This window comes from Rhinichthys klamathensis, unplaced genomic scaffold, assembly GCF_029890125.1.
Source record: "Rhinichthys klamathensis goyatoka isolate OS25496 unplaced genomic scaffold, OSU_Roscu_1.1 h1tg000709l_1, whole genome shotgun sequence".
In the NCBI taxonomy this organism is placed as follows: domain Eukaryota; kingdom Metazoa; phylum Chordata; class Actinopteri; order Cypriniformes; family Leuciscidae; genus Rhinichthys; species Rhinichthys klamathensis.
Genome location: NW_026607128.1, coordinates 97,518 through 124,028, shown reverse-complemented (window position 1 = coordinate 124,028; position 26,511 = coordinate 97,518). Strand labels below are relative to the sequence as shown.

The 26,511-nt window shown below is 37.0% G+C and overlaps 1 protein-coding gene across 1 annotated transcript; it reads right to left on the bottom strand.

Annotated features, from left to right (window-relative positions):
* Window positions 1-6,148: 6,148 nt before the first annotated feature.
* Window positions 6,149-26,363, bottom strand: fam169ab (family with sequence similarity 169 member Ab). Its single transcript, XM_056242213.1, has 13 exons — window positions 26,204-26,363; window positions 20,116-20,252; window positions 18,034-18,133; window positions 17,824-17,909; window positions 16,671-16,842; window positions 15,574-15,753; window positions 11,853-11,975; window positions 11,530-11,624; window positions 10,941-10,983; window positions 10,736-10,853; window positions 8,793-8,940; window positions 8,388-8,552; window positions 6,149-7,602 (listed from the first exon to the last, which is right to left on the bottom strand). Exons 2-13 carry the CDS (start codon window positions 20,248-20,250, stop codon window positions 6,706-6,708), a joined length of 2,262 nt encoding a protein of 753 aa, XP_056098188.1. The 5' UTR covers window positions 20,251-20,252; window positions 26,204-26,363; the 3' UTR covers window positions 6,149-6,705.
* Window positions 26,364-26,511: the final 148 nt, after the last annotated feature.

Genomic DNA, 26,511 nt, shown 5'->3' with positions numbered 1-26,511 from the left:
TATACCTGTGTTCTGATGAATCTATGGCCGTCAAAACACGCTTTGCACTAATCACATTTCCGATTTTGATACGTAATTGGACTTCAGGTTCACTGAATTAAATATTACAACACATGCTATTTTCTAGTTGATACAAAACTATTACAGAACCCTAGGGTCATAATTTCCACTTGAACTTCAATAACCAACAAGTTGATGTTAAGTCACTATAAATCTATGTTAAAGTCTAAACAGTTAAAATGCCCCTCATACAGCAAAGACGGGGTTAACTAAACATTAGATTGATAATGAAATGTAAATGATTTAGGGTTTGAAACAGCTTGCAAGCTCTTGAAGCTGGACATGCACTTTTGGTTGTTTCAGTAAGTAGTTTTTCAGTAATAGTCTTTGTGACATTTCAATTCAAATTTTGAAATTAACTGACGTTCTATGACATCACCATTAGTTTTTGTGACATCACACAACAGGAAGTCACCCTGACAAAAGAGGACAAAATCAGTAACAACTATGGATATTTTGTCTTATCTCTATTAAAAAAAAAAACATACATATGCACCTGTAACACATGGAGACATCTGCCTTACCCAAATCGCTCCCCATCCCCCCCGTCTCTATTGGAGCCTGCTGTAGTCTTCTGGATAGAGGCCTTTGCCCACACAGTGATCGGTCATTGAGAAGCTCTCAAAAATGCCTGACGAGCCTGTGCGTTGTTCAACTTCATTTAACCTTCGCTTTAATACCTTCCTTTGAAAAAAAAAAAAAAATGTTTTAATGGAAATGATTTTCAAAAGAACATTAAAGCCATAATGAAGAATCTCCTTTAACAGCTGAGGTCTCTCTTCTCAATGGGGGGAAAACAAAAGAACGGGACAAGCAACATCTGTGACTTACCACTGCACCCTGAACAGCCTCCAGACTGAAAGCAGGCGCCATCTGATGGGCTAGTGAAGAAAAACAATTGTCTAGACAAATGTCACCTGGAAATAGGGGGCATAATAATAATAATTTTGTACGAATTCAATTAACTAGTTTTGACACTAGAGAGAAATGTAGAAACCGGCACTACAGTATTTAGTCTTAAAGGATTAGGTACTCAAGGGGAGTATATAAGATGGGTTATATTCAATTTCTTAAGAAAAGACTACTCGTTGCTTGTATAAAACAAAAATACAATATAGTTTGTCATTCAAGTAGTAATATAAATTATTTACCTTTATTTATAAACCAAATAAGTGCCTATGGTTAGGGGTAATTGAAGCTGAGCTTTTTTTTTTTTTTTACGATAAAATACTAAAAAATAATAAAGGGGGGGGGGGGGGGGGGGATATTTGTATAAAAAAAACAATTTACAATTTAAACTGTGCATTTATATAACCACAAAGAAAGAGTATAAAGCTATTTAAATAATCTAAAAAAAATCTTATTTATTCAGTACTACAGTCTTTTAGAGCAGCATTCAATAAATTAAACCAAACTAAAACAATCTTAGAGTCAACAAAACAAAACACCAAAAAAGTCACTAAACAAAACAAACAAAAATGTTGTAAATGTAAAAAATGTATTGTAATTTTGTATTTATAATAGTATACAATTCCAATGTACTTGTTGCTAGGAGTTAAGTTTTTAACGGTGTTATCCTTAACAAATGAGTGTATTTTACTACTTTTATGTCTAATAAATCAAATCAAATAAACCACCAAACAAAACAAAAACACTGCAACACTAAACAAACCACCAAACAAAACAAAAACACTACAATAACCAAAAAACAAAACAAAAACGCTACAACACTAACAAACCACCAAAAAATCATAAAGCAAAACAAACCACCAAACAAAACAAAACAAACTAAAACAATCTTACAGCAAACCAAACAAGACAAATTACCAAAAGAAATGTCTCAAAACAAAAACAACACCAACAAAAAAAACAAACATCTTTGCTGTTAAGACTAGGATCGACATCAGAAAAATTGTCGATTGCCCTGCTTGAGACTCACAAAGATTTGATCTGAATAAACATATTGCATAAATTCTTAGCGTGCTTTATAGGTGTAACCGTTATATAACGCGAGGATGCAACATCTGATTCCTAATAGAAATCAACAATTACATTTAAAATTTGAATGGATTTATAGAAATGACTGAATTAACCACAAAGTTCTCCAACTCTCTTAGTAGGAGTCGACGGCCATCACATTCTAACGTGCATTTCACATGTATTTTCTTTCATGCCCAACATGTTTTCAAGGTTATGACTCGTATTACTCATGCATTTAGAGACTTGCAGGTCCCCCTCCTTCCTCATTCCGTGTCTCAGTGGGCTCAGGTGGGCCTGCGGAGGACCACGCAGGGCCCCAATTTTCCCCCTGACTGGTTTTAACATAAGGGGTAATGTGAGAGGAGCAAGGCACGGGCTCTTCCAACCCGTCTCCTCCCCCAGAGGGAGACTCTGAGCCGGGTCACATCCCGCATGCAGCCCCTCCTGCCGTGGAGAACGTGGTCTTCAGTGCCACCATACCATTACTGCCTGCCATATCCCTCTATTATTTACTTCTCCTCCTTCTCTGTTTGCTCCCTGGAGTCTGCCAGCACCATCCCTCGTTCTGCGAGGTAGAATAGAGGTCTTTATCTCAGGGAGGTGAAGAAAAGAAGGCGTGCAGCTCGGGGACTGAAAATGTGTCTGTATATACACATACACTTACGGACCGGAGCCACGCTTTGACCAAGAGCTTCATGGGCACACTAGTATATCACAAAAAAATCTTTACAGTTTTATTACCCATATATATCTGTTGTCTTGGTCACGCACACACACACACACACACACACAGAGAGAAAAGTCCATTATCACACAAGCCTTTTTGTAATGGATTTCCTTGTTTTGCTTCAGTGAGAGGGAAGAGGTGGTGGTGGAGGGGAGAGAAGCCTTCTGTTGTTGTTATAAATCACCTGCTCGTTCTCTCACACCTCTCTCCCTCCTGTTCTCCGTCCCATGCTATCCCACAATGCCCCCCTCCACCCGGCACACAATCATCCCCACAGCACAGGAACCCCCTAGAAAGTCTCTTTCACTGCACAGCCTCTCAGCATCCCTCCTTACTTTGGTTTGGTTACTCTATCTCTCATCAGCCTTCCTCCAGCGATGTTTCATTATCTTTAAAAATTTAGTTGAAATGTGCACATTTTCTTTTTGATTTCTGACTCTTCGAAGGTCAAACGTTCAAGTGGTTTTATATGAGAAAACTTGAATATACCAGAGGAAACTGAACAATTAAAAAGTTGTTTACGCAAATTTGTGCGAATCAATTATTGATTGTGGATTTTTTCAGATTGAAAATTACATTACAGGGTTTTTAATTCAGCTAAAAATGCAATTCCCATTTGCACATTTTCAACCTGTTTGGAAGAACTATTTTAAGGGTTGTTATGTTCTTTTCTATTCTGTGCATACAGTATATGCAATAGTGATATGATAATTTGTTTCTACCGTAGATGCATACATAACATGTTAACTTATCATAATACAATCAAAACAATCACAGACATAAAAAAACCCGAAAACGTTATTTTAGCTTTATATAACTTTAATAAGGACTGAAAATAAACAACAAAAGTACTTTTAAAAAATAAAAAATATTTGTAATAAATATTTATACTTTTCAAAATATTTGTAAATATTTAATATGATATAATTATTAAATAAATGATTTAATGTTTCCTTGAAAATATTTCAAACTAAAATTTATTTTAAGAAATGTAGTGCATGCAATAGCAATATTAAATGTTTTTATTAAAAGTGTTTTGGCTAGTAATGTTTTATCTATTTTAGCTGTATATAACATTAATGATGACTGAAAATAAACAAATTAATTGTTATAAAATTAAACATTTTAAACTATATTTCTTATTCTAAACACTTTGTTATTAAATTAATTATTTAATACATTTTCCTAAAAAATAACAAGATTTTTTATTTTATTTTGCATTATGGTACATGAAATAGCAACATTTAAGGGTTTAGTGTGGCTATTAACATTTGATATATTCTAACTGTATATCTTTAATGATGACAAAATAAACTCCAATAAATTATATTTCAAATGTTTTTAATATTTGTAATTATTTCAATACATTAACATAATACAAAAAAATAATTAACTTTTCCTCAAAATTTACTCCAAACTACAAGATTTGAATCTATCAAATGATAAATTACAAACGACTTTATAATCTTTTTTTACCAGTTTCTTTCTCCAGAGGTTTTACCCTTTTAATACATTCTAATTTTCCCACAGCAGCCCAAATTCTCTTCTCAAGCGCAGCCCGACCATCCAGAATCCTCTGTAACCCCTCACCTCCACCTGCTCAAACCTCCTGCGTTGTCACCTCTCCTATCACCCTCTCGCAATCTGCCTCCCCTCTCCTCTCCTCTCCTCTCCTCTCCAGCACACTTCCTCATGCGCACAGCCTCTCCTCGCTGTAGCCTGGGGCTGGGAAATCCTATTAGCCTTTACCATGGGAGAGAGCAGGAGACACATCATTAATTACACACACAAACCCACTCCTGACAGTGCCAAGCTTAATCAGCCAGGACCATAAAACACTCACACACACACACACACACACACAGAAGCTAGTGCGCCCACACAAACATACACACAGACGTGCATGCAGGTACACACACACTTGCAGAGAGATATAAACCATATAAAATTCAAAAGGTGTGAAATATGCATAAAGAGGTGGACATCTTTGTGTTTGGTTTACATCTATTTATCTGAAAACCTATCAAAATATCCCTTAACCAATTCTCTTTTAAGATTAGCAATGTTACACGCATATAAAAGATGTGGAAATTGTCTCAAATTTGCTAAAATGGATAAAAGCAGGAAGAACAAGGTATGGTAAGGCAGAGGAAGCCAGCTGGGCGGCTTTTGTTAGAAAACACAAAAGAGGCGGAACATGCACTCTGACAAACCTTGCTTAGCAAATGATTGGCACCGAAATATCATTCAACCCACCCTACAGCTGTAGAAAATCACTCCGCCTCATCCATATGTGTATGTTCACACAGAGCAGAACACAGAGCATTAATATTAATGCACTTGTGTGAAAGAAAAAACTGAAGAGGACAAGAAACATATACAAGAAAGGTATTTATTTACTACAGGAAAATCACAGTTTGAGAAAACTACTCCAGAAAAATATTGCTCAAACACCTAAAACAAGTAAATAAAGTTTAAAGCACTAAATATTCTGATCGAAACGTTCTAATCTCCCTCTTAACAAAAAGCATGACCTTTGACTAGGCTACTTTAAGTTGAGAGGAAATCCGGAAGAATTCACATAAAATGGTGATTTCTAGTGTCCTTTTCCATATTTTCACCCGATATAAAAATGCAAGCAACTGTCCTATTAACAGTGAGATAACGATGAAGACAAACAACAGTCTTGAAAGAGTGTGAACAGACTCCAGCAATGGCCTTTTTTAGCATCCAAGTGCGCCCTCATGTGGTCGCCCATATTAACCACGGAGTGTTAAAACTCAAACTGTAACCGTGCAAGCTTCTTTCACAGCTTAAAGAAAATACGGATGAGATGTGGGCGATTTGATAACACGTGGGATTAGATTTTTAGAAAAAAGAATGACGTTAGCGTTCATTGAATTCAGTATGAGTAAAATTTTAAAGGTGTCGTCGATACAAATCTTGATATTTCTTAAAGGAATAGTTCACCCCAAAATTAAATTGTCATTATTTACTTAAAGCCACAATTATAAAGATTCACCACTCCTTTTATGCATTAGTTTTCAGCGTAATGTATAATCTAGTGTTAGTGTATTTAAAAAATTACAATAAGACGTAAAAAAAAAAAAAGACAATACGATGTAAATTATAACAAGTGTTTTGGATGCCAATGTCAGTCCTTACTCTTTACTTGTATACTGTATGTAACCACACAGTAAACATATAAGACTACATGTAAACTTTATACAAACCTGCACTTGCCCCAGGTATAAACATACTTGCATATTTAAGTGTTTATATATATATATATATATATATATATATATAATAAAGTAATTGTAGCGTAGTGTATGTATGAACATGCAAATTAATTCACATTTTGTGAAAATACTCATTATAACGTGAAATTGCGGAAGTGTTTCTTTGAAACCTTATTGTTTGAAGTGACACCTAAAATTGAAATGGTTTTTAATGTTAAACACTTGTGAGAACTTGAAATATCACAAAATCAGAAACAATATTAGTGAAACTCAATTCACTGCACATCTAATATAAGATCTTCACATTATAACTGGGAAATTATGTGTAATTCGCAAGCTTAGCTGCTTTTTAAGCAGTTTAAGCTGTCGATCAGTAAATAAGTCAATTATAAAGGTAAATCAAAAGAAAAGAGTGATTAAAATCACAGTTACAACTGTTAGCAGTCAGCACTGTAATTTAAGGGCTGTGCTTACAACATACTAACATAAACTACTGCCGTTTTTTGTTTGAATTTTCTGTCTTTTAGTATTAAAACAAAACCTAAACCAAAACCTAGATGTTGTAAACACCACTTGTTACAAACCCTCACCCAAGTATAAAAGACGATCAATACGCTCTAGTCCAGTAGTGCTGCTAACTTACATACTGTGTTTTTTTAATGTAGTGTATTGGAGTGTCATGAAGAATGAATGTACTCAGTTTTTACTGCGTCTTTTTGCTTTTGTGGGTGTGGACTGGATCACTCTGGTTTTCCTCCGCAACACTCTCCTGTCAATCACCGGAGGCTCTTCCTCATCTTCAGAATGGTGTTCGGCAGCTTCATCTTCCTCTGTGCTCCCCTTCTCCTCTTCAGTGCTTGTGAACTTTTCCTCCTCCTCTTCTTCTTCATCAAACTCCTCATCGAGCACCTGTACGACCACAGCTTTGCTCAGTCTACCGGATGTGCGCTTGGGTGTTGGTGGGACTGGTTTGCCCCTGCCTCCTCTGAGAACTCGAACCCCAGGAGAAGAATCGTGAGTTTCATCTGAGCTTTTCCCCTCATCATCATCTTCGGTGGTGACGGTGTCGTCCTCTTCTTTCTGTTCATCTTTTTCATCAGTCTCAGGTGGTTTCTCTTCCTCTGGCCCCTCTTTTTCAGAGTCCTCCGTGGCAGGCTGGCTTTCCTCTGTCTCAAGTGGCTCATCAGAGGCCGTCTCATCTTCTTGGTTCATAGTTGGCCCCTTGGTCTCTATAATAACCTCTTCTTCACCTGTAGCACTAGGAAAAGTGTCCGTCTCCTCCTCCGGAGCTTCTTGCTCAGGAACGGCTGGTCCCTCTGGGGCCTCACTGTCCTGCACAGAGGAAACACACTCAATCAGGTCAGTCTGAAGGACTGGAGCCTCAGGAACAGTGGGTGGATGAGTGTCCTCAGTTTCCTCAACTGCAGGAGTTACTTCCTCATCCTGTTCCTGCTCAACTTCCCCTTCCTCCTCAACAGGAAGAGCAACTTCTGCCTCTGCTTCCTGTTTCTCCTCAGTAACAAGTTCTTGGTCGATCTGCTCCTCCCCTTCAGATGGTTCTTCAGACTCCTTAGGTGTGTCGATGATGTCATCCTTCATAAGACAAATGGGATAATAGTGAATGCGTTTAGTTCTAGTCTAATATGAAGGAGTAACATTGATGCTCTTAACCATAAAAAAAACTGAGTTTGAGAAATGTCTCGAGTAAGATTTATACTTTGTATTGCCCACATGACAATATTAACAATGTTCTTTGTTAAACATTTCAGATTAGCCAGTTTTTAAAGAGTTTATCAGCACTGCCAGTGACTGAGATCTGATGTTGGGTGCATGGTTGAAGAACATTTATTATTTATATTAAGATGTTCGACACCATTATACACCAATGTTCAAAAGTTCGAGGTCAATAAGATGTGTTTTGAAAGAAATTAATACTTTTATTCAGCAAGGACGCATTAAAATGATTAAAAGTAAAGACTTTGACAATGTTATAAATTATTTCTATTTCAAATAAATAATGTTCTATTTTGAACTCAAAGAATCCTGAAAAAAAATGCACCACCGTTTCCACAAAAATATTGAGCAGCACAACGGTTTTCTTTTAACACTGACAACAATAAGTCATGTTTCTTGAGCAGCAAATCAGCATATTAGAATGATTTCTAAAGGACCATGTGACACTGAAAACTGAAGTAATGATGCTGAAAACTCACCTTTGCCATCACAGAAATAAATTACATTTTAAAATATATTAAAATAGAAAACAGTTCAAAATAAGAAACATCTTACCAGTTCAAACTTTGCAACGGTAGCGTAAACAGATTGCTCAAACCATGCAACAGTTCAACCTTGACCTCAACCTGAACTAAATAGCTTACCTGTGCTTCCTTCTCTACCTCCATCTCCTCAGCAGCACCATTTTGAATGACAGCTTCTGGCTCTAGTGGGCATACTTGGTCAGCCTGTGCATCCTCTGATGTGTCTGCTGACCTCTCAATATTCACTTCCTGGCTGTCACTTATTTCTCCATTGACTTCTGCCACCTTTAAAGAGAGACATAGAAATTGAATACCTGAGGTTTGGGTGTGCACATATTTGCATCTCTGGTACACAAAACATAACGTTCCACAATTGTTTTATGAACCACAAACATAATTTACATTGGCAACCGTTGTTTGTCAACTTGTTCATCCTTACATATTATACTAAACTAATGATGAAGTAATGTACCAGATAAGACATCCAACAAAGGTTGCCGCTGTGTTTAGCCCCCTGTCCCTCACCAGAATTTCGGTGTCTGTTGCAGGAGCCACGGCGGTCACAGCCTCCTCCACCTGGACTGAGGTTTCTTCTTCTTCTTCTCCATCCCTGTGATTTTTAGTCTCAGGTACAACAGCATCAGGTTCTGTCTCTGCTTCTGGTTCAACCAATCTAAAGACAAATTACAGATTTTAAATGACACAAAAAAAGACAATAAAAATAATCAAATCCTACTAAATTTTTTACATTATATTCTGTGGTACAGAAATATTAAAGGTGCATTGCGCAAGTCTCTGAGTTTTTGCAGAACTATGCCCCCTCTGGCGACAAGCGAAACTGCAACCAGAGGTGTGCACGCTCATGGACCACACGCACGCTTGCACGAGCACGAGCTGTTCATAACCAAAGGAGCATCAGCCGCACAAATCTTTTGTTTACAGTCATAATGTCTTCAGAGGTAATAAAGTTATAAATCTGCAAGTCATTTTAAATATATGAAAGGAAAGGCGTTTGAGTAAATTACACACTTATGTGCGAGGGGAAAACGGGGGTAGTAGAAAACTTCGGTTTTTGTTTCCATCTATCTCCATGTTGAACTGTTTTATGTGTTTACTGTATCCACTTATGATTGTATTATTATGGAAACACGTTCATGAACAATATAAGTTATTACTTTGTAAAAGCCAACTGAGGATCCCGTTTGAGCCCTAGAGCAGACCGGAGATCTCTCCATTTGTTGAAAGCCTTCCCGATGTTGACTCTCGTCTTATTCCGACGCCTGTCTGACTCCAATTTGGCCCTTTTGGTGGCACTAGACAAAAGTTTTCTTTTCTTCGTCTTACGTGGAGTTTGCGTTGGGGTTTGGAATGAACTACAAGAATCCATACAAGAACTCTTAGAATCCATCTTCTACTTTTGTCGAAAGTTGCCGAAAGTTTTGTCGCTCGAGTTGTCTTCGCTGATACGGAGAATGGCGCCGAATACACAAACCTGCCAGACATAGCAAGGTGAGCGTGAACGCGCATGACGTCACGCCCAGTCTCAAATTCCGTCTCGAATCCCTCTTATTTATTTTACTGTGCAGGATTATAGAGGCAATCGCAGTGATCAGAGAAGGGCTCATTCAGCCCATCAGGCAATTGTTTAAGCATGTATGGGTTAGAAAAACGTTTTTTTTTTTAACATTAAATGCTGCGCAATGCACCTTTTAGCTGCACAACAGTTTTCAACATTAATAAAAGATTAATTGAGCAGCAAATCAGCATATTAGAATGATTTCTGAAGGATTGTGACACTGTAGAAGACGTAATGAGTAATGATGCTTAGAAATAAATTACACTGCAAAATATATTAAAATAAACGTTTTCATTTCTATATTTATTATTTCTATATATTTGTTAATAAATAAATGCAGCCTTGGTGAGCATATAAGAGACTACTTTCAAAAACATCTCACAGCCCCCAAAATTTTGAATGGTAGTATATCATGAACTAACACTAAAAATAAATGTTAATTTATACTAATACATGACCTTGTTTAAATAATACAGCAATAGTTAGTATATTATGAACAAACATGAATTTATAATTAATAATCCAGTATTTAGAAATTAACATTGTCCTAGCTTAATAAATGCTGTAAAAATTGTTCATCATTACCTCATGATACCTAATGTATTAATTAACATTAACAAATTGAACCTTACTGTAAAGTGTTTATGTGGTTTTCAGGGGGGTTTGGGTCACTCCTTCTTTCATTCCATGTCTACAGGATTTTTTTCCACATTAAACATGTTTTTCTTGTACTATATTTGATCCTGTCAGTATTTAATATCAACAGTTTACTATCATACTCATGGCAGAGGGTCATTTTAAGAGCCCATCTGTTGCAATGTGATTTTATACATTTGATCTCAGTGGCACACATGAGTAAATCCCAATTGCAAACTTGAGGGGTTTTAGAGACCTGCTTAATTTTTCAGGTTGGTTCTCCACGTCACTTTCTTCTGGTTCTTCCCTCGGCCTTTTCTTTTGTTTGCGTTCGATGCTCCGCGTACGTGTGGAAATGGGCAAGTCATTCATTTCTACAGCGAGAGGAAGAAAGAAAAAAAGGATTTTAACACCCACTTGAATTTAGCAGGAAAGGGTGTTTTTAGAACAAAACTTCCAACCTTCTGCTACTGTAAGATGTTTGTTGACAACCACCACATCTTCCTGTAAAACCAAAATTAAAACAAGTCACTCTTTTCAGTCAAGGGTTAACAGATTCTTTAAATATCTATACGTAAATATTTTATCTCACATGCAGAGGGGGAAAAAAAGCGCAACAAAGTAGGAATGTGATAAACTACATATTTGCTGTGTGAACAACTCGTTTAAAAATATCCACCAGAAACCACCAGTTTGAATGTTTTTCTTAGCAATATACTGATGCTAAACAAACATTCAAACGTGTAACTGACAAATACTTAAGTTAGGATAAATAGTCTTTTAAAGTAAAAAATCATAATCCTCAAAACACATAATAAAGACCTAAATATTATTAATAAAGGGACCATTGCTCTGAGTTGGTGATTTGAAGTCATACAGCAATTGTCTTGTATTAAGGCATTGAATGCTTTAAATGGGATACATTTAGAGATATAAATTCTCTGAGGTACGGCATGCTAAAACCTTCTCTGAGAAGTTGTCTTTAGCCTTTTTACTAAAATATTAAAGCTAAAAAACATCTAGATATAAAGATAGGATCTTCAAATTTACTGTGATGTCCAGGCAGCTCTCCTCGGTCATCTCCACCTCATTAACTGCAACCTCTCCATTTTTGCCTTCCTCTGCTGCCCATGAGCTATTGTTACCTGTATGGAGACAGACACAAACAATAAACCTAATATCTAACCTATAAATCAACTGTTGTTGTTGTTGTTGTTGTTGTTGTGAAATTTAGATATACTGGTAAAGGCTGGTATTTTTAGAAAAAATCCTACAACTAAAAATGCTAGCATTTTAGCAGGAATCTCAAAAGTAATATTAGACTGGGGGTCAGTGACATATGCGACCCAGGCAGAGCCAGTGCAAAAGCTTACATTGTAGTATCAAAGAGCCAAGTTTGCTTGCCACTTTCACTTTCTGGTAGGGACCTCCAACTCCTTCCACCTCCCACAGCAGATCCACATCGACTGGGTACTTGTTCAGGTACTGTCTGCATACTGGAGAACATCATACTTCTTACCTACTCTTTTTATACACTTAGTAAACATATTATAGAATTTGTACTTTATAATTACAATAATATAAAGTAAAAGTAAATAATGAAATATACACATTTAAAATACAATAGTATAGGGTCAGTAAGATTCTTTTAAAGAAGTCTCTTCTGCTCACCAAGGCTGCATTTATTTGATCAGAAATACAGTAAAACAGTAATATTATGAAATAATATAGCTGCAAGCAGCCATTATCGGGGCCAAGCACAAAGACGACAACGAACCATGCCAACATGTCTGGGAGTGTCAGACCAACTGCAACAATGAGCAATTAAAGACATTTTAAGATGATTTTAGGCTAAATGGGTGAAAAAATCATATATACAGTCCCTAATAATATGATTTAATGGTTTGTCACTTTTGACCAATAGGTAAAAAACGTAGGTTTTAAAAGAAAATAAAGATGGCGGACTGAAAGTTTGGCTGACTATGGCAAAATTGGTTTCTATGTTCTATTTCATAACCCAAGAAATCTACTAAGACCTATTAAGTCATTACAATAGGCAAATTTATTCAAAAGTTATTAGGATTTTTGGAAATTTTGTTAACTTTTTTTTACCACAAGTTGGCGGAGCCCCGAAACTTTTTGAGTACCTTAAAGGCATGGTGCCGATGACTTAAACTGCATTTCGTAACAGTACGCTAATGCGTTCATAAAGTATAGCATTTTATATCACAATACTGTGTTGAAGTCAATGGCAATTTCATGTTTTGTTCTATTATAGCGCCAAAAAGAGGCACAATCCCACTATTTTTTTTATGTAAGTGGCAAGAAAATGGTGAAAATATCACCAATATTTTTGTTTTGGAGTTCTAGACATTTATATGTATAAACACAAAACAATAACACGCACCTGACTTTGTTTGCATTTTCTTGCCACTTACTATTACTATTTGGACATTTGGACATTGATGTATGGCCAAAGACCTATGTTTCCGAACTTCCTATGGTGGTTTCGTCTTGATCGGTCTAACGGTTTCGAAGATATTGGCAAATATTTTTTAAGCGCTAAATCACAACGCTACACAAACCGTAAGGCGAAACCTAGAATATCTGGTATCGTTGGACTCGGCAAGGATTCATAAATCTAAGGAGATGACTCCCGTGAAAATAAGTCAACCACACCCAGAGTTATAAGCATTTGAAATTTTTATTTTACCACTAGGTGGCGCTGGTTCAAAACTTATCAGGCTCCTTTCAGGGCATCGTACTGATGATCCAAAATGAGTTTCATAACGTTTCATACATTCATGCGTTCATAAAATACAGCATTTTGGTACAAAATTCAAAATGGCCGACGCCTAAAATGGTTGATATGGAAAATGGATATCAGTCGACTCGGCATGATGCCCTGAATCTAACAAGACCACTTTTATGATTTTTTGGACAAACCGTTCAGAAGTTATAAGCAAAAATAGCCATTTTTCGTATCTCCAAACCAGTAGGTGGCGATGCGCCGAAACGCAGCATGTACCCTCAGGTCATGCTTGTGATGACATGTACCAAGTTTGGTCTGAATACGATAAAGCGTTGTGGAGATACAGCCTTACATCTGTTTTCACAAGCGCTACGTAAAATTAGTTCGCACGGTATTTGAGAACAGTTTGAGGAATCGATATGTATTCCATAACTTTTTGTTGGCATGGTCCGAAGATGATCTGGTTCGATTTCCGTGAAAAAATCTAAATGACGGGAAGATTTTAATGACAGAAAATGATGTCATATGGTGCATTCGAATCGACTTGAGGTAATAGGAATCAGATCATTTTTGTTTCTAGCCCATACGGTTCAAAAGTTATTAGCATAAACATGAGTGAATCTTTGGACAGTTGGTGGTGCTAGAGGGATTGCGTTAGAGACTCCAGATTTGCTATGGTGACATTTCAGAATATCCTCTATCAGTGTGCCAAATTTCATAACTTTCCAGCAAGCGGTTCTATGGGCTGCCATAGACTTCCAGAGCGGAAGAAGAAACGGAAGAAAAAGAATAATAAAAACGCCAACTATTTCAAAAGGTGCCTACGCATTTGCTTTATACTTTCAGTGCTTGGCCCCTAATTACAATTTCAAATAACGTTTTTCTATTTTAATACATTTTTAAAAATGTAATTTATTCCTGTGATGGCAAAGCTGAATTTTCAGCATCATTACTCCAGTCTTCAGTGTCACATGATCCTTCAGAAATCATTATAATATGCTGATTTGAAGAAACATTTGTTATTATTACCAATGTTGAAAAAGCTGTGCCGTTTAATATTCTTTTGTGGAAAATACATTTTTCCAGGACTCTTTTAATAGAAAGTTTAAAAAACAGCATTTCTTTGAAATCGAAATCTTTTTGTAACATTAAACATTTTTTTTATTGTCACTTATGTTGAAGTTGATATTATGTTGATGTTATTTTAAAAGATTTCAAATTTCTTCATCTTACTGACCCCAAATTGTTTTAAATTTGATAATCAGACAAAATGTCAATATAGCTTAGCCTGGGAAAACCCAGAAAACTTCCGGCAAATTTAGATTTGCTCTGCAAGTTAGTCTGGCAAAGAACTCATTCAAGCCCATTTCTAATCCGTCAAAATCGCGGCACCAATCAGAAATGTTGGGGCGTGCTTTACATGATGACGACAGCACAGCGACGGAACTAGGGGTGTGACGGTTATAGTTGAACACCGTCATTAGAACTCTATAACCGGCAAAATCATGTTATTAAAGAGGTCTGTGCACCCCCTCCCAAGAAGAGAAATCTTGGAGATCTCCTTAATAAACGGAGGTCTGAAATCTCTGCCCCTTTACTAAGCGCGCGCTGACATGGAGTAAAGCCTTGTTTATACTCGACGCGTCCGCACGAGCGCGAAGGTCCGCGCGGCAAAAATGCCGCGTTCGGTGCGCAAGACCGGCAAGACCCCATTTCGCTTGGCTGTGTGCACGGCTTTTTTTGTAACAGCGCGCGCGGCGCCGCGTCCGAGGATGAACGACTTCAAGCCGAATCTGCCCGAGCATGTAGGCTACTACGACTCAACGCACCGGCACCCAGTTTTGGCGTCTAAATTGCAAAGTTCATTGCAAAGTTGTTTTTGTTAAGGTTTTGTTTACTGTGTGTGATTTATTTAATGGAAAGTAATTTCACTTCTAGTTGTCTTGCTGTTAATTTTAAATAAAGGTAGAGCAAGTAGCTAATCAGTGTCTGCTCGTTTATTCAAACTAAGTTGTTCTATAACAGACGAACGTCGCTCTGCATACGTCATCTCCTTCATCGCTCTGATTGGTTTTAGGTCTATCCAATTGCGCCCAGAGGCATTTGAGCTACGTCCGTTGGTGACGCCCCTTTGGAAATTATTTGTCTATGAAGCTTTACAACTGAGAATGGTCTGGTTTTAACCAGGCTAAATATAGCTTTGAGTGAGTATCAAAACAGGTTCTCAATACAATAACATTGTGGAGTCATTTGATTGCTAAATTTCAACACTGTGACCCTCATTCAAATGTTTTTTCCTTCCTTGTAGAGTGGCATACAAAAAAGTGAAATCGATAACTTACCCTTTTGCATTGCCAATGTTAAAGGGTATTTTAAGCCTAGTTCATCATCTTTAAAAGAGTCCACAAAGTCCTCCAACATCTGCAAGCCATGACCGTTACCCCGGTGATCCTTCCGCACAAATATAGAGTCCATGACCGGAAGTAGGTAACACTGGCTCACAAAGGTATTACACAAGCTACCTGTGGGTGAGAATGAACACGGATGGAAGAAACATCTGGAGCAAAACCACTGCATGTTTCACTGGTTTCCATCTACAATACCAGTAAAAAATAGTTTAGATCTTTATCTTGAGCAGTGACACTTATATTAACTACCAGTAAAACTTATATTGGATAATAATAATATCCAATATAATTACCTACATAGAGTTATAGCCATTCCACTAGATAAGAAAAAGAATCATGCTTTGGTAAGTCACAATTATGACCCCCAAAAAAGTACAAAATTGAGATAATGTCATAATTATGATATAAAAATACTGAATTATGACATAAAAAGGTAAAAAAAAATGATGAATTGTGACATGAAAGTCATAATTATTACACAAGTCGAAATTAAGATCCCAAGTCATAGTTATGACATAAAAAGATTTGACCTAAATTATGGCAAAATTACATCAAAATTATGACATACCAAGTCATTATTATATGAAAATTAAAAGGTGCCATTCCTGTTTTGGAATTTAAATTTGAAAATGAAAAGGTGCCATAATTGCCTTATCTCATAATTGACTATTGACTCATTATGACTATGTATGTATTTATTAAAGCATGATTTTTTTTTCCTTATGTGGCAGAAATGGGATTTTAAATGACTGCTAAGTCTATCAAATCTTTCTCGGGATAATAATAATAATGATGTTGATTTTTTTAGCAGTCTTTTAACCTTCCTTTACAAGCCCAAATCTTTAATCCAAGGCCACATTACAGAATCTTATGAGCTTGCCTTCTAGGCAACCTAGGCAACACCAGGTTTTATATCTCACTCATCCTTTAATGAAGACACTGTAGATTGTTTATGATGTAAACTTACACAGGAAGGAAGAATGAGCAATGCGTCTACCGCACTGCCACACTCTCCTGGGAGAAGGACCGACCTTTAGATTTGACAGAGTAGAAGCCCACCGCCTCTCCATTCGTCCAGAGGATTTTGGCAAAGGCGTCTTCTCCGTGGCACAGGAACGGCACCTCGTTAGAACCCATTTCCGCCGTCCGGTAAATGATGCGGTTCAGCACATATAAGACTATCCTCTCGCCCACAGACCTTACCTGCCCAAACACAATTATACACAAAAGAGAATGAATAGTGTTTGAGGAACATAAGGTTTGCTTGTGGCTTTTCGGGCCTTAAAGTCAAGATGTAACAGAAGTAGTGGCAAATTTTCTTCTGTATTGTGATGTATGCAACTGTGTGAAACTGTGCGTATGAAAGAAGTTAAAGTGGACTAAATATTCTGGCCTAAAGTCTGGCATTCGACACCGGAGTGAAGCCTGTCGTTTTACTGAAAGATTATGATATTTTGATTACAAATTACAAAAAAAAGGAAAATTAAACATTTGCATGGATGACTTGTTCACAATAAGATCGATAACATGTATTTAGAAAAAATTTCATGCTGACTTTAAGCAACAGGTGTACAACGTAATGCAAGAGTCAGGAAATAAAGATGACATTCCTGCAGAAGATCCAGTCTGTCTCACAGGATATTACAACACACGGAATGTGTTACGCTGCACAGCACAGTGGAATGAACGAATACAAGCCCAAAGAAGTGCAGTGTGTATTTTTGAGTGAGTGAGAGAAAGAGTGCCTGTGTGTACATTTAGAGAACTATTTCAGGATCTTGTTGTGAGGAATTATGAAAGCAAGCCCATGTATGCAAAGCATAAAGTCTGAGACAAAGGCTCACTGATCAGCAACAAACTACTGCCTGTTTGCAATTATTTGTTTGGCCAAACCACTACATTTCACTCCTCAAACACTCCCTATTGTTTCCTCTTCTCTCACACTATAATTAAACATTCTCACACATACCAAAATACATTTTATATATATAAAAACACAAGATCATCGTAGGAGTGCTTGAGAACATTTGCAAGTCCTTAAAAAGGCCTCGAAGAAAATAACAGATTCCTGTTTTTATTGACTTGGCACAGAAGAACCTTCTAAATAGACACTGTTCAAAGTACAAAAATGTGTCTGAATAATTGAATCAAAAACCCAAACCATTCCAAAAAATTAAAGATTACCTTCGCAAGGCCTTCTCTTGTAGGATTTGATGTTCTGAGAATATCTTCCACTGTGTACCACTGATCAGCCAAGAACAATGCCACAGCTAAGATAAAATAAGCGAAGGGAGAAGAAGAGGAATAAAGAAAAATAAGAGTCTAAGAAACTGACTATCCTATAAGTCCATCCAAGATGTTATCAGAGGTAAAAGGGGAAAGAAAATGGGTTACCTGTGAACTGGTCCTCAGGAGCAAAAAGAGCCAGGACTTTGTGTTTGAGGTTGGTTCCATAAAGAGGAACAAATCCGACATTGGCAGGACTGATTCGGATCTAAAAGAGCCAGAAGCACAGGATTCTTAAAGGAATTTCCACATTTAAAAAAAAGTAATTTAAAAAAAAGCACTTACATTAATTAGGGCAGCACGATTAATTGTATTTTAGTTGTGATAACGATATCTGCTTATCTCGATTAATTAAAAATAACCGTTGCAATATTGGCCCGCTGGTTATTTGTCGTGAAAACGTTTTGACAATTTATCATTTCCGTTATCTTGAATTGGTAACGAGCCTCACTATCTTTCCTGCATGTGGTTGCCAGATGTCAAGACAGTCATGCTCAAAAGTTTACATACACTTTGCAGAATTGTTCATTATTTTAACAAAATAAGGGATCATACAAAATGCATGTTATTTTTGTCCAGAAAAAAGTTTTGAACAGGATGATGTCATCCAGATTTTTCTTATTTTGTTAAAAAAACATTTTTTATTTAGTACCGGAAGCAACAGAATATTTCCCGGAAGACAAACTTTTGTACCTTGTTCTTAAAATTCCAAAAGTTCTCATCCCCCCGGCTCTTAATGCATTGTGTTTCCTTCTGGAGCATCAGTGAATGTTTTAACCTTTTGTAATAGTTGTGTATGAGTCCTTCAGTTGTCCTCAGTGTGAAAAGATGGGTCTCAAAATCACAGTCACTGCTGGAAAGGGTTAAAATATGCACAATATGCTGGAAAAATGAAGATTTTTCAGGTCCTGGAGGATTTTTCTAAAGAACATTGGGCAGTTTAACTGCTCAGAACAAACAAGGGACTCAAGAACAACCATCACTATAAGTAAACATCTGTTATGTAAAATATCTTATTCAGGACAGTACTAAATAAAAAAACAACATGCATTTTGTTTGATCCCTCTTATTTTGCAATATTTCATGCAATAATTAACATTTTGCAGATTGTATGTAAACTTTTGAGCATGACTGTAAATAACCTAAACGGAGCTTTTCTCTTAAAAGGATACGTTTTCTGTCCAGTGTTTTACTTAATCTTCTTAACCTGGCAACCATGCCCACATGCTCTCTCTGGGCTGCAAAAAAATGCTGATCACCGACAAACATGTATGTTGAAGTTTAGCGAAATTCTGCTTGAATGAATAATTGTGTCATACAGATACAGCCAGTCTGTCTGTTACCTCTTTTGATAATTATATAAATAAGTGTGTGTGTGTGTGTCTGTGTGTGTGTTAACTTTCTCTGGAATATCTGAATATTAATCGTGATTAATAATCGTGATTATATTTTTTTGCAAAATAATCGTGATTATCAGTTTAATCACTATCATGCAGCCCTAACATTAAAGGGTTAGTTCACCCAAAAAATTAAAATTCTGTCATCATTTACTTACCCTCATGTCATTCCAAAACCCTTAGTTCATCATCTTGTTCTCGTGCGTCAAGCAGGTTCGGTTGAGCTTCCGTTTATGTTCGCTGGTCAATGTCTATATGTGAATTAAAGCCTAAATTCAATCGGTTTATCATTTAAAGCGATCGAGTCTCTTCTGAAAATGTGGACTAAACCTCTCAATTCATATGGATTATTTATTCTTTATGAACTTCTTGAAGCATCAAAATATCAGTTGCATAGCCATCTATTGAGGGATAAGAAAGCTCTCAGACTTCATTAAAACATATCTTAATTTGTGTTCTGAAGATGAACGAAAGTCTTACGGGTTTGGAACGGTATGAGTAATTAATGAAAGAATTTTCTTTTTTGGGTGAACTAACCTTTTAATTTTTCAGTACAAAACTTGTGTATTATTTGAGCTGTAAAGTTCCTCTCATTATGGTTGTTTTAGGTGTTATATTGCCATGGCAAAAATAAACTTGTAAAATTGGATATAACTTTATGCAAAAAAGGGTTATATTTAGTGTTATCTGAGCTCTTGTCTGTGTGTGTGTGTGTGTGTGTGTGTGTGTGTGTGTGTGTGTGTGTGTGTGTGTGTGTGTGTGTGTGTGTGTGTGTGTGTGTGTTGTGTTTTACCTTTCTGGTGCTGGGCAGGGTAAGGTATTGTGTGTTATCTGGGTTGCTGTAAAGCAGTTTGTTCATGTAGCTCTGGGCTGAACTTTCCAAGTCCTCATGTCTCCCAGACACCAACACATCTACAGGGAACTCCATCCCTGCAGGGGTCAGAGATCACAAAAATCACAACTTCAGCTCTCTGTCATTCAACTGTTTTATTAATCAATTACTATATATTCAATTTGATCAGAATTCATTAATGAATCATTTCTGTCAAATGCTTTCTACCTACAAACAAACGAACATACTGATGAATGGAAAACAACAGCAAAAATACAAATTCCTCAATAACGTCAATTGTTTTTTTAGTGATCACTAAACCCCTATAATTTTTTCAAATATATTTTTGGTTTATTTAGGTCCTTCAAGTCCTCCTTTGGGTCCATCAGCTGCATGGTATCATAAGGTTGTACAGAAAGATTAGTGCTTTTTGCTATATAGCCATATAGGAGCTACCATTAGTTATGAATAGAAAAAGGTTTGTTGTGAGACAATGTAGGATTGATCCAAATGAGAGCCAGACAGGTTGATGGGGAACTGCACGTTCACGTTGCAATCCCTATTCTGTCAGAAATTCTGCAATCAACATTGAGCTTTGTTAAGTGTGCATGACAATGGACTTATCAACATCAAATTACAATCTCATATAATCAGATTGTGTACAGAATAATTCATTGGTCATAAGGGATGTTTACATGCTTGTAAGTGTGGTGTGCATCTCTGCTAATTGGATCCTGAAATCAAGGTTTTGCTTCATTAAAACTTAACACTTCCACTCAAACAGCTTTCACGCTAACTCATAATTCCCTGCACATACTATTTCGACCATATACAAACCTAAAAAAATTTTTTTTAAATAAATACACAAACACATTTTATCCAAACAAAGCGGAGACAAAACACAAATTCATAAACAATGTCTCTGTTCCAACAGTGCAGACACTATCCTGAACATCACAGTTGGCTGCTGTCCATCCTCAGCTGGCCTCAATGAATCCCCTATCAACAACTATCTGTGTCACACTGACAATCAGACCGTACAGTAACGCGCACGCACACACACGCACACACAAATTCCCAATCACATTTACACACACCCAAGCAAGTTGACACTTTAAAAAAATAAAAATTCGTAAAAGGCCAGGAATGAGTGTAGGTGTCCATCAGAGCACCATGAACCATGATCGACCACTTTTTTACTTGCCATAGAATTTATGATACATTGTTCTTCTCTTGTTACAATGTTCGAGATTCTACAGCTGTGACTTTCAAGGACACGGTGCACACACACAAGAAATCAATATTACATCTATTCTTACAAGCACAAACCCACACAGTCAAACGCATCAGCCTTGAGCCACAAAAACCCAACCAGGCACCAAACCACCCCCATTATATCTGACATTCTTCCAGAGGAATGCATGATCTCTTTACATGTGCCAGAGGGGCGCGCACCACAGGACCTGAGGCTCGGAGTGGCCTGCACACTATCAGGGAAACCAACTTATATTTCATTCATGCAAATAATAAATCAAGGATCAAAGCGAGACAGAATGCACAAAAAGAGTTAAAGTCAAGTCAAGTCAAATATATTTATATAGCGCTTTTCACAATACAGATTGTATCAAAGCTGCTTCACAGTATCAATCAAAACAACTTAACAGTGTTTGTTTATTACTGGAAAAAGACATCTAAGTTTGGTAGAGCTGATCAGTGGTATGATGGGTCATTTCATTTGAATATCCCTATCCCCAACTGAGCAAGCCAAAGGCAACAGTGGCAAGGAACCGAAAAACTCCATCAAGTGACCCGATGGTGTCCTAAAACTCCATCAGATGACCCAATGGAGAAAAAAAACCTTGGGAGAACTCAGGCTCAGTCGGGGCCAGTTCTCCTCTGGCGTTTATGAAGTAGAGGCCGAATTTACAGTAACTGTAAGATTAAAATTTTTATATGAATGCCTGGCTAAATAGATCTTTAGTCTAGTTTTAAACTGGGAGAACGAGTCTGAGCAACGAACAATATCAGGAAGGCTATTCCAGAGCTTCGGAGCTAAATGTGAAAATGCTCTCCCTCCTTTGGTGGATCTGGATATCCTAGGAATGACCAGAAGCCTCGAATTTAGTGATCTTAAAGAGCGCGATGGATTATAGGGCGATAGAAGATCTGTTAAATAGACTGGAGCTAAACCATTTAGAGCTTTATAAGTCAAAAGCAATACCTTGTAATTAATACGGAATTTTATGGGTAACCAATGAAGTGATGATAGAATCGGTGTTATATGATCATATTTTCTTGATCTAGTAAGAACTCTAGCGTCTGCATAAAGTTGGCATGAAACGGAAGGCATGATTTTGTCCATCGGGAATTGATTGGATCGTTGTTTTTTGCTACTGCTGTCATCTCATCTGAGTGACAGGCTGTCCCGCCCTTGCGCCAGTAAACGCGTCATCTTCTTTCAGATGAACACAATCGGAGTTCATTTAAAAAATATCCTGGCTCTTCCAAGCTTCATAATGGGAGTGAATGGGGGGTGAGATTTTGAAGCCCAAAAAACTGCATCCATCCATCATAAAAAAGAATCCATACGGCTCCAGGGGGTTAATAAAGGCTTTCTGAAGCGAAGCGATGGGTTTTTGTAAGAAAAACATCCATATTTAAAACTTTAAACTCATAACTAGCTTCCGGCAGACGGCCGTATGCAGCGATTTGCGGCAGAAGAGTAACCCCTGACTGCAGAGGATAGAGCAAAACAAAACACCGGTCACAAATTGGAAGTATAAAAACGAGACATTTTAAAGAGAAATTTCGGAGGATTTCGATATAAGAGAAGAGGAGCTTGAGTTTGTTGCACAGCCCTATTTGTTTAAACCGCGGGAGGCATCTAAGCTTACGACACTCGTACATCGTACATGAGGGTGAGTAAATCATGGAATAATTTAAATTTTTGGGTGAACTATCCCATTAATGTAATATACTTGCATTTGCATTATCCAACTAATATAAAAAAAGACACATTTTGCATATTTTTTAATGCTCTCACTTTTGATTTACTTTTAAATGTAGGTTTAGCATCGATCAAAATTAACTTTATTAATGAGTGCAAAAGCTAAAACCAATCAATAGCATTTTGTGCAGCGCCGCATGTTGCGTAACAGCTGTCTACAGGAAAGGCCGGAAATAAACGGCTGGGGCCCCCAGCACACGCTCTTGCTCTCAGTGTAGAATGTGCTCAGTTACTGAGCAAAAGCTCTAATATGCAGACAGAGAAAGCTTTATCGGCTAGAACTTAATGTACGCACACATTATATGTACACACACAGGACTTTTAACTGAAGTATTTCTAAGCATAATAATTCAGGATGCACTAGTGGATGTTTGGGGTCGGTAAGATTAAAAAATAAATAAATTAATTAAATTAATTAAAAAAAGGTTATCCCCCAAAAGATTTTTAGACTCTTTTTTTAAGGAAAATTATTGATTTAAAATAGAAATCTTTTGTAACTTTATAATTGTCTTTAGAATCACTTTTGATCAAGTTAATGCATTCTTGCTGAATAAAAGTATCACTTAAAAAAAAAAAACACCCCCAAACTCCCCAAAGTGTGAAAAACATTTACAAGCAGAAAAAAATTATAGTGCATAGAACTCTAAAACCAATGAGAATGTCTCTTCCTTAAAACACACACTATGTTTGCAACTAAGCACATATGAAGTCTAGTCTAGCATTCCAAACTACCAGGGGTCTCGCTTTGGCCAAAACGAAAGCAACCCCCACTCTTGAATGAAGCCAGCGATCCGCAACTCCTTGCAATCCTGTGTCCACAGCCATGGTTCACGAGGGCTTTTTGAATCTATTCTTGCCTCTGTTGTAGTATCACGCACGCAAGCAGAGGAGGTAAAGCCAATTAACTTAATCAATCCAAAGCTAAAGTCAGCAGGAGGGGTTATTAGTGCATTACAGCCACTGCACGTGGAAGGGAAGTCATGTTGATCTAAGGCTCAGATAAAAGTTTTTTTTTTAAAACTTAGAGTTGCTGATAGCATTTGTGACAACTAGCCCCAGTCTTTTATATATTAATAATAGTAGAGGCCAAGTCATCATACCTGAACAGGGAATGGCTGGTCGTAACACACAAGCAGACAGTAAAGACTGTGTGTGACTGTGCGTGATCGCCACAGCTATCCTTACACAACATGTGAGCCAATTCACTCCCATACTCAGAATTAGATGTCAGATAGAATTAGATGTCAAGCACAAAAACAAAATTCTGAAGGCAGTGTATCACGGTTAATCAACACTAATGCTGATTAAGGTCAAAGGCTACTAAAGACAATGTAAAACATGTTTTAGTTCCTAAATGCCATGATGCCACTGTACATATTTTGAAAAATGGAATTAAAAACTGACAGTGAATGACAGTGAATGACACTGACATTAAAATGTCTGACAACTCAAACTAGAGTGAAAAGAGATATCACAGACGGTGGAAAGATCCTGTTGTCAAAAACAAGGAGGGTGTGTGAGAAATGTGATTTTTCTGAGGGAAGGGAGAGTTGTTTAGTGCTCTAGTGCTGGATTGAACTGATTTGGTCAAAAAGGACATGACTAGAAAGCAAACTACACAATAACTTGGGAGATGATGAAAGTTAAGACACTTGTTTAAATCAGAGTTCAAAGCCAAAACAAAAACAGATTTCAACAGATTTTATAGAGACAATTAAAATCATTTGTTGATCACACGTAGATGCACTTAAAGTTATTGGTTAACCAATCGAACCACATTAAATTGTGGCATCAATTTTTTTTACCCTGGTGGTAAGCAAAACTAAATAATACATGAATCTTTGAACAGAACCGCTCTCTCTCTCGATCTCTTTACTCATTCAAAAAGAACACAATGTTCTCTTTCCATGGAAGGAGGATATGCTATATGACACGACCACCTTACAAGCTCGTTATCGGAAAGAATCGGTTCTTTCGAACAGTTCGTTTCAAAGAACCGGTTCAACAACTGATTCATGTTTTATGATGGGCGTTTATTGTAACTGTGTGCAAAGTTTTTTGCAGCCATGATTCAGTCATACAATTAAGTTGTAAATAAATGTATTCCATTATGGTTCAGCCTACGTTCACATCTGCTATTCGTAGTCAAGTCATTTAATTTTCACTAGTTCATTAACTCTCTCATCATCGGTTCTCATGTTTGTACCAAAGAGGTTCAGATCGGTTTTGTAACCAGTTCAACTGAATCATGATATGTGACTAAAGTTACGATTCGTTCACGAATTGGACATCTCTAGCTCCCAAATTTAGCTCCATGGACTTCATTCAAAATAAGCGATAATGGTATTAAAAAAAAAATACAATTATAAACGAATCATCTTTGTTTTACATAATGTGCAGGATATGCTTCAGACTGAGGGGGGTGTGTCAGAAAATGTGTCTAATCATGTTGCTCTACGACCAACAAAAACCATGCGTCAGGCTACATTAAAAACTACATTAAAATAAAAACTAAAATATTGTTTTGTCACTATATTACATTGAAATGCAAACAGAAGCGACATGAAGAAACCAACTACCCAAGAGCAAAAGTCTAAATGATAGGCCTAGTAAGAGAATTATAAAGTTCATATACCCGTAATTAATATAATGACACCATTTATTGTAAATGCACGCAGATGCAGAACTCATAAAGTAGCCTAAACACGAGTTTCGTAAAGCGCGTGAGTGCGCAAGCCCATCTTTTACCCAATATTTGTGCGCCTCACCTGAAGTCGCATACACATTTTGTTCTTTGATTGTGACAAAATGTCCACGAATATAATGTAACATTTCAACACAACCTCTCAAATACGACCACTCTTTAGTGATTATTAAAGATTCAACCGTAAAGATAGATTATTGCTAATAATATTTAACACGAGACGCCTAAATAAACTGCATCTCCCAATACTGGGCCGTGTCAATTCAGTTCGTTTTCACAATAGCCTACTCGAGAAACTATCTGCCATGTACGCGACTGGAGGAAAACTGTCGACTCACCTTAGCCCTGCTGACGATGTGTTTTTTTAAGCGTTTTAAATGTTCCTTTTGTGCGAGTTTTTTAATCCAATAGCCGATATACGCAGGGAACCTCCGACTGATGTTAATAGCGTCAGCTCGGGGACGCGGTTAGCCCTGCGCGCGCACCCATTGAGCTGCTTTCTACGGGGTGTGCGAGGTCTCAAACATCTCCACAAAAAAGTAAAGGATTTTAGGAGTTTACTATATTTGTCTTATGTTTAAGTGTCATGAGAGGCAAAATATACTCCCATCTATCAAAATTCCAAGAAAAATATTAGGTGCATTAG